General features: G+C 35.5%; 1 protein-coding gene across 3 annotated transcripts in view; it reads right to left on the bottom strand.

Annotated features, from left to right (window-relative positions):
• Positions 1 to 5,700: 5,700 nt before the first annotated feature.
• Positions 5,701 to 9,708, bottom strand: part of STXBP6 (syntaxin binding protein 6) — a 111,114-nt gene continuing 107,106 nt past the window's right edge. For all 3 annotated transcript variants that reach the window (XM_050710933.1, XM_035552134.2, XM_050710932.1), the window contains one exon: positions 5,701 to 8,875. In XM_050710933.1, the coding sequence (XP_050566890.1) occupies positions 8,852 to 8,875 (24 nt within the window). In that variant the 3' untranslated portion in view covers positions 5,701 to 8,851. The remainder of the gene's footprint in view (positions 8,876 to 9,708) is intronic.

Below are 9,708 nucleotides of genomic sequence, written 5' to 3'. Positions count from 1 at the left end.
GGCATGTTGGTTTCTACAAATCCTATTCAGAGACTCAGAGGTTTCAGGACAATGTACTGTACTGAAACTCACAGAAATCTCAGAGCTGAAGCTGTGGATTCTGCTCCCAAACCAAGGCACCTAATTCCATGGTCTATCCATCAGTCTTCCCAGACTGAACAGGATTTAAGGAGAGATCAAGTTTCTCTTGACCTTTGTCTTGTTTGTGTAGTTGAATGTGTATGTTCAAGGCAACTGCAGTGCAAGTAGCAGTGGAAGATTATCAGTATCCTGCCTGAGTTTCAATTTTTCTATGAGTCTAAGGATAAAGAAAATGAAACAGTAGAGGCATTGCTTTTAAGTTGTACATGTGGCAGGAATCTGTAACTTTATATAGCATTTTTTGATGAAGCACAAAAATTGTCTAGGGAGTCTATGATTTTTACAAACAAGCCTACATCCAATTGTTCATACAAAATAACCCTTACCTATTATTCACTGCCTAGAATGCTTCTGCTCAGTGCTCTCTTGGGATTCCAACCAGTCATTCTCTTCATTCCTTTCAATTTTAAAAAATAAAATACCTTATTACTACCATTCCCAAAGCCTTTCCATCATTGTTTTACATTGACTTTCTCAGTAAGTAAAATCCTGAAGGTATTTTACTTGGAGAGATTTCTAGTATCCCCTGATGCAAGTAGTTGCACTTGCAATCTGACTTGTGGAATTACTGCCTATCTGGCATAATGCCAGTCTGCTGCTTTACAGTCCTTGGAATGGTAAAAGAAAGCCAGTTTAAAACACAATTTTTAGCAAAACGAAAATTAATATTTATTTATCATTATAAAGAATTTGATTGGAACTTGGCATTACTACACTGGTTTGATAAATCATTGGAGAAATACACTTGTAGCATGAGCTAACAGCCACTAAACCCACCACGCACTCATTGTAAATTTACAAAAAAGAAGTAAGAGCTTTGTGTCGTTCAAGAAGTAACATTTTTACAAATCTCAGAACCAAAGAACTCTGAAGACAGGAGATACTGAAAGTTTTCACGTAACCTCACTACAGGACAAGGAAACAGCAGAGCTGGTGAAATACTAAACTATCAACACTGCAAAGATATTTTTGTATGGAAGGGATAGTATTTTTGACCAGTTAGAATGAAAACTAAGACATTTAACCCAAACAAAAGGTACATGTTATGTTAGAATTTGATTAGGAACGGAAAACTTACCAACAGTTTACTGCATGTAAATTGAAAATGGTCCAGTTAATGTCATTATTAATATAACTTAAAATGAAGCACCGCCCTGTTCATTAGAGACAGCTAAGCTATTATAAAAGACAAGCATTGACCACTTTTCTCTTTGTAAATATTTCTGCATGATCTTAGGAAATTTAACGCTACATGATTGCCTTATTTCTTTCTTGACAACCATGAATCACATCCTGTTCACAGACTGTCACTTCTTCCCTCAAATATAGAGTTCTGCAGCCCTTTGAGGGCCAGGTGTTAACAGTCTATCCTCATTTATTTTCCATAACCTTTTGCTGTGTCTATGCCTCCCATGTTCACTGCATGTCTGCCCTATCGGGCATCATCCACACACAGGTAGCGGTTAAGTCTTGTTTCTAAAACTACTTCTCATCCTATTCTATGTTGTGCTTTCGTAGCACAGTCTCTTTCACTTCAACTCTCAATCCCAATGCCTGATTTCTAAATTCCAGAAGCAGGGACAGGAATTTGAACAGCTTTTAAAATTTATTCATCTGAGTTAAGAAAACAACTTAAGTTTGTCTTCCTGAAATACTGTTTGCAATATGAATTGCTATGGCACATACCACTACAGTATTGCAGAATATGAATATTTTAAATATTTATTACGATTTGGCTTCTTTTCCTTGAATTATATCTTCCATACATTTAGGAAGGAGGGTTCATGTGCTTCAAAAGGGCAATATTTAATGCAAGTTGATACTGACAATGCAGTCTGTGTGGCTCTGACACAGATGCTTTTGTCCCTTACACTAAACCAGCAACTGTCAGAGAACTGCTTGAGCACAAGACAACAGTCATTTTTTTCCTCACAGCTGCTGAAGACTGTGAGGAAAGGCACACAAACACAGCATTCCCCCACATACTTTAAACTGGGTTCTTTCATTGCAGTGATGCTTTTAGCTCGAGAGCTGAGAGCTTCTTGTGGTGCTTGTAAAATCCAAGTAGAGAAGTGATGCAGTTTTACTGCCTTCTTTGCCCAGCCTTCCCTAGTGTTGCAACACCTGGGTCTCTCTTTCTCCAGGAAGATTTTGCAACAATTGATCAGGCTTCACAGGCTTTGCAGAGTACATACCACGAAAGATATATTGCTGGACCAGGAAGAAAAAAAAGTCTTTGCCAGAAGCCTGCTGTTGTTTCTGATGCTTTTAACAAAAAGATAAATATAAAATTTATCAATTATAATTGTGATATTTTGTACCAGGAACAAGAGAATCTGGGTTTTATATTCTCAGGTCCCTATTTTATTCCTGACCATTATTTTATTCTAAATTACTTCCTTGCAAACCTTAGTCTATAATAATAAAAATATAAAAAAATATATTTCTCTTTGAATTGTTACAGAAGGGTGAAAAATGCTACACTGAAGATAAATATGTTGTATTATTACAGCCTCTGCCCAGACTTTGGAAAACACCTTTAGTAAGATTAAGGAAGAGCACGGCTAGCCTAGCACAATGTATATCTGACATTTAACAAATCTTGTCCTCCTAAATCTTTTACTACAACTTTGCCCTTGTAGAGTGTTCTCATTTTATGTGCAATACACGTCTCCGTCTTCATCTACAAACAGTAACAAACTGCAGTCAATAAATAACACAAGAGCTGTTAAACACCAAAGGGCAAGCAAGGTCTAAAGATCATACTTCATAATGGTCTTAAAAAATGAAAGGCAAGCTGTGGAGCCACCTCTTAGGATGAGGGAGTTGCAAGTGAGCCAGTAAGAGAGAAGCCAGTAAGGGGAAAGACCGTTCAAAGACTGTTTACATGTTTGTCTCATGTAAAGACAGAGAAGTGCATTCTGTGAAGCATTACCAGTCAGTCAATGAACGTGAAAACATACCCTTCCTCGTCCCACCTCCTTTTCCTCTTTCAGTGCTGTTGCAGAGATTGAATAGAGACTTCAGAAGAAAGGATTTTAATCTAACACTAAGATGAGGTAATTGGCAACATCTAGCTGTTAATGATGTTTCCCTCATGAATGGATGCTAAGGGTTATGAAACCTTGCCTGGCAGATAAATGGTACCTTTCTCAGCCATCTGTCTTACAAATGATCCTGTATGTACAGCTATTATTTCAGTCAGACACTGGCAGCTCTACAATTGTTCATGTTCTCCGTGAAGAATAGTACCTGTCATCCTGTTTGAGTGCTCCGACTTAACAGACCTGTTTTCAGCTTGTCGGAAATGCTGAAGGACTGCACTTGGAAAAGCAACAGAAATGAACAGATGAGATAAAAACTCATGGCACTCATTTCTCAATGCATAGGTGTAAAGACTACTTGGGAACATCCTGAAAGAATTTTGCTAGAACTGGCTGCTAAAAGCACAGATGGCTCTCTACCGACTTGTGAGAAAACACTAAAGACAAGCTCTCCACCACTGCTGTTCTCTTTCCTGGGAGCTGCTTGGCTCACTTGGCAGTTACTTTATCAGCTCTTCTGACTTGCTCAAGTGGAGACTCTGAGGTCTCCTCATCTTGTCCACTCTCACCTCAGAATTTAGCTGCTCTTGATTTGCAGTATGAATAGTACTCATACTTTATCCCTAAAAAGCAATATCAGAATGCTTCAGACTGAGCAAAACTCTCTTACAAGCCTCAAACAACTGAATGTAGCAATTTATTATTAAAGCTAAATGCTTTTTATCAGAGTGCCAACCATAGCTATATAAAGAATCTCACAGCTGTTGTAAATGTTAATAGATGCCATGTTTAATAAAACTGGTAAACATTTTGGAAAGAAAGATTCTCATTAAAATCTTAATACTTCCCACAAATACATTCTTTGTAGAAATCCTTTTCTGATCACGCTAGAAATTTATTATGCAAAGAAAGCTTTACTGTGTCTTTCTGAAATGCGATGGGGGATGGGGAGAGACAAAAAAACCCTGACTCATTGATTTGACTGGAAACCAGTTTGTTGATTAATTTTAGTTCCACATAAAGATTTTCATTTTGATATATTATGAAACATTGCCCAAATCTAATTTTTTTTCCCAGATTTCCTTTCTGTTCTATTCAGACTTATGACCAAAGAAAACTTTGTCCTCACATCTTTAGCAGCAATAAAATTCCAACACAATACAGGCTAGAACTTCAGTTCCCCTGCAAAAGCAACTATCATTTTAGCTAGCATCAGAGAGCTGTGGAAAGACTTAAAACATCATTTGGAATTTTGTTAGATGCCTATTTTCTACGTTTCTAAAGCCATACAATTTCCCTAGCTAACAAGCTTACTTTTATACCCAGAATACTTAGGCTTAACACTGATGATGAATCAAGATACATGAAACAGTACCCTTACGCTCAGTCTGGAGTTACCCAGTCATTGTGACAATGCAGATTTTATGAGATAACAGCAAATAAAAAGAAACACTCAAAAAAAAAAAAAGAGTTGAAACATATAACATCATACAGTGCTTCATATGATGCACAAAGATGCACAAAACAAGCTGAGCTTATGTGCTATGAACTGGTTGCTCAGTTTTAGAATCACTGGAAAAAAAACAGTTCTTAGCCAAATCCATGTCCTTACCCCACTGGTAGCTGACCACTTTGATGTGATTAGTTTTGAAAAAAAATTAAAGCAATTTCTTAACCTGAGACATCTTTAGTGAATATTGGTTAGGTGTTACTGATCTGCTCGCTACTGTATAGAAAAGAACTTCATTACATTGGCCAAATTATGATTTGTTAATTTGTTACATATAAATTATAATCCAATGCTCTTCTGATCAATTTCTGTTCTGATCCACCAGAGATCTATTGTTTTTTAGTAAAAGTTTCAAGCAGTTTGGGCACTGAGCACATACTGCGTTCAACATCAGACTTTTGACAAGTGTTCTAGCAAATTTTTCCTAGTAGCTGAAATAGTACAGACCTTTTTAAAGCCTGGAAAAAAACCAGATGGCATCAGAATCAGTTCATACTTGATGTAAATCTACAAGCAGCCCTCATTTTAATATATGGATTGCTTCTCTGTGTTTATAGAAGTTTAAGAACACAACCTTTATAGCTTTATTCCCACAGGACAATTAGAATTGCTTTTATTTTGATAAAAAATTATCGGTAAAAGTAGATGAGCAAAAGAAAACAATTTATCAATAAGCATTTTATAGCAAATTGAAATAAAATTTAAACACAGAATTCTTTTTAATCTGCTTTTACGTCGGATGCTTACTTGTGTTAAGTATGGTCTGGAATCTCCTTGGACATGAAATCATTCTACCGAGTTCCCAGTACTTCCCCCTCCCCATAGAAAACCCTCCCCCCTCCATAGAAACCTTTCATCCTACTAGTGGAAACTAATTTTTTGTTCAGTTCTGCTAGGAGCGAAATATAATTCTCCTAGAGTGAAACAGAAAAATGTCATTTAGAAATCATTTGTATTTTGAATGAACAAATTCAAATAGACATATAGAAAAAATCCAAGGACAGCTTTCTTTTGATCACAGTTAAAGTATTTAATGACAAAATCAGGGTTTCCAGTAATTACCGTAGAGAGCAGGTCCCACTGTTATTTACTTTATTTTTTTTTTTTTATACCCAGAATGGCACATAATTTCTACATCTCTGAGAACTTTTTGAGGAATTGGTTACAATAGATACCAGCAAGTATTACAGTTCTGGCATATCATAGCAAAACCTATCTACCCTTAAGATCACTTTTTAGAGAGCACATTTTTGTTAATATTTCACATAATGCACAACTTTTGCTAGACACAAAAGTAGCCTTTTAAGACAGAGTTTGCAGTACAGTAGTTTCAAGTCTAACAATGCATTATTTTTATTCTTTGCAGAACTTTAAAAAGATAAAGAAACTATTGATGTTGTTACAATTTACAAATACATTCTTTCATATGAAACATTAACCTGAATCATAGTATATGTTATGTACATGACTATCTAATACTATATTGTATACACTACAAGCTAAGTTCCAGAAGGAAATTGCAATGCTATAAGATTTACCTTTGGATAGACATTCATACATCTCTAATTTTTTTCTTCTAAAAACTACCAAACATAGTAGTTTAATGAATAGCAAGAACAAAGTGAACACACAAATAACCCCCTTTTCCTTCATTCAATAACACTAGGTTACTCAGAATTCCCATAGTAAATGGCTTTTGATGGTGAGATAAAAGACCTGAGTTATGATACATAACACAATACATTTAACTGGAGGATATAAAAAAAAAATCCTGAAAAACTGTCATTAGGATTAAAGCAATGCCTTAGAACAATTCAGCTCACAAATGACCTAGAACTTAGCAGTGCAGCTGTGACCTTGACCTGTTCAGCTGATACTCATGTAAACACCTGAAAACCTATGCCTTTTTATCTCTGTTTAGACAAGTAATTCTTTTCAGGTTTATCTGATCTGGGGTTTCAACATTTCTTCTGAATTATTGACAAGCTCAGAAGGCCAGCTAGATGGCAGCAGTTCAAAATCTATTCCTTCCTTCTCTCAGGAGACGGACTTGGAAGTTAGCAGCAGGATAAAGTTAAAAAAGAGTGGAAAAGATGATGACACAACCTATGTGGTCAAATATGTACTCCCAGACTGAATTCTAATGCAGCTATTTTTAAAAATTAGTCTAACATTTTGTCTCTAGTAGAAATTTAATTTCTAATGAGGGATTGTTTTCCTGATTAATTTGCAGAAATATCCATAGTCATTACAATGGCACTCAGAAAGCTACTGACGTTTCCAGGGCAAGCATTAATTGTAAGTAGCTTGACTGAGTGTGCAGAGCTCATGTTGTTAATGAGACTGTTCTGACTTGTAACACAGAGCTGGCCAAACTCCTTTTCAATTGACAGTGCACAATGTGGTAACTGTTAGAGCTGATGCTAAATCTGTCTAAATGATCGTATGGTACTACACAGATGACAAATTTACGCCTTCTGTCAATTCCCACTGTGATGTTAAATAACAAGCTTCATATAAATCAGTTTAAAATATATGAAAAAATAAATGTAAAGTTTGAATGCAATCAGTTTTAACAACGTGATGTCTCTAAGTTCATATAAGAATGTTTCCCTAAAGCCAAACATCTTTTAACGGTGGGTATTTCCAAGACAAAATTTAAGTTGCTTCAGCTTACAGTAACCAAAATATTCTCAATTACTACAGCAGCTTTTATCTTTCTTTCAAGCACTGCTCTGAAGACTTTAGACTGTTTGAAGTGTCATTAATAATGCAAATATCTAATTCTACATTGAAAATGAAAACTACAGTACATTCATTTAATGACAGCTTTCTGGATCTCTGGTAAGATGAGGACAGAAGATTCTGAAGTGCATTGCTGAAAACATGCATCTCTGGAAGATGAGAAGGCTGAAACTTCTGCTAGGCTTTCTATTTCTTCCTTAATGGTGTAAAACAAACAAAAAAAGCAGCTTTTTTTTTTTTAAATATTAAAGCATATTAGAATGTTTTAAAAATATTAAGAAACCATCTGTGAAGTAAAAAAAAAAAAAAAGAGTAACTTGCTTAAGAATACAGTGCATATAGTATGAAGTATGGAGTCACTCTTCCAGTGATAATGTAAATGTTGAAAAATGAGAGACAAACTAGAAGGTATGATTCTAATGTACCGAGACATGCTTTTTCAAAGCCTCCATTTTAAAAATCAGATGATTAACTAAAGACAAAAATCATTCTAATCAAATTTCTGAAGAGTGTTCCCAAAAATTCTTACTGTAAGATTATGAAAACTATGATGTGGAAAATGGTGAATTCTCAATTATGTAGGCCTTTAGGCCAGAGAATCATAGATAAAAAGAAAATGAAGTGTTATTTTACAGCAGATTGCTAAATACTAGACTGTGTTTGAGGCACAGCTATGTGTGTTTAGACGCATAATTTACTTCCTTTCTCAATGTTGAAACTTCAAGCATACATTCTGTATGTTTCATTCTACTGCTCAAATAATCCATTTGGAAGGTAAAATAGAAATATTCAAAATGCAGCACTGGTGACAGATTCCACTATGAAATTCAAATATGCATTTCTGAATGCTGGTGATGGCACATGCAAAACTTCCTACACTGGGTAGGATAAGAGTTTGTTTCCCAGGACAAAGCAGTAATCTCCACCATAATTACAACCTCAGGTGATCAACTCCAACATTCAAATTCTGCTGATGCTACATAAAATGAAGGAAAGTGTATCCCTTCTTTGGATTTTATTTCCACACAAACGTCAACACCCAGTTAAGAACTTTGCTATGCAATATCAGGAAAGAGTATCCTACAGTATCAGGAAAGAGTATTGGGGAAGAATATTACTATTTTAATCCTGATGAGCTTGTCATTTGGTCCAGTTCCCGTTTGCTTTAGCTCCTGTAACAACAGAAATACAGGTACAAAGTACCGCAGGACTGTGTAGCAGTATTACAAAAAAGGAACAAAATATAAGTCAAAAAGGTAGAAATGCAACATTTTTTCCTGCACAGAAACTGAAAGAATGCATTTCCACTGAACTGGAAGGAAAAAAACATACAAGTCTTGATCTCCCGTAAAAATTGCTGAATCTAGACTTGTCAGTTTCTCTCAGGAAGATTTCAGCGTTGGGCAGTATCTCAGCATTTGTGCTTCATTGCAAGCTGGAAAAAAAAAAAAAGAAAATAGAATTAAAGAGGTACCATTTGTACCAATGGCTATATCAAGCTAACATGGCTAGTTTGGATCAGAAGAGTTTGTAAACTGAATTCTCCAAAAGATGCCAGAAATTGTGATCTTCTTTGTACAGGGATAGGCAAACAAATTGCCTCTGTGATACATATCTAAAGTTTCCCTTTGCTATGGTGAGGAGGCAGAATTTATCTGTTTTCAGAGCCTTGTTGCCCAATGTTCCATTATTTTGCTATGTGTGATGAGAACTGTGTGTGTAAGCAAGAGCCTAGAAACAGAGACATGCATGTAAGAAAGGTCATTTAGACCTAACGATTTGGATTGTTACAATCAGAAATTCTAGACATTGTTTAAAACACCTATTCAGCAGCTCTGCTTTTACATGATGATGAAAAAGTAAGGACTGTCTTTCTATCTCTGCAATTACTGAATAGTTCAATTTCAAATAATTAAAAAATGGACTGAAAACTAGGAATAAGAGAGAAGAAAGAGCTAAAGTAAGATAAATCCCATATAAAAACTGTAGACAAACTGACTTTGCCAAATCAACTAGAGAAGTTAGTTTTAGACTCTGTATAATATAAAAATGATATCAGTAGATAATAGCATGCTATACAAAGCTGAGATGAGCTATCTAGAAACCTGAATTGGTAGGTGTAGCTAACATTTCATTTGCTAACAGTGAAATGAGGACCAACAGATGACTCAAATTTAATTGACATGAACCTTTCATACTCAAGGGCCTAGTCATAAAAAGACTAGGGGAATAGACTAGGGAAATAGTGGGCCCTCTCCATAAGGAAAT

The sequence above is a fragment of the Cygnus atratus genome, chromosome 5 (genome assembly GCF_013377495.2).
Source record: "Cygnus atratus isolate AKBS03 ecotype Queensland, Australia chromosome 5, CAtr_DNAZoo_HiC_assembly, whole genome shotgun sequence".
NCBI lineage: Eukaryota > Metazoa > Chordata > Aves > Anseriformes > Anatidae > Cygnus > Cygnus atratus.
This window is presented reverse-complemented; position numbering and strand designations above follow the sequence as displayed.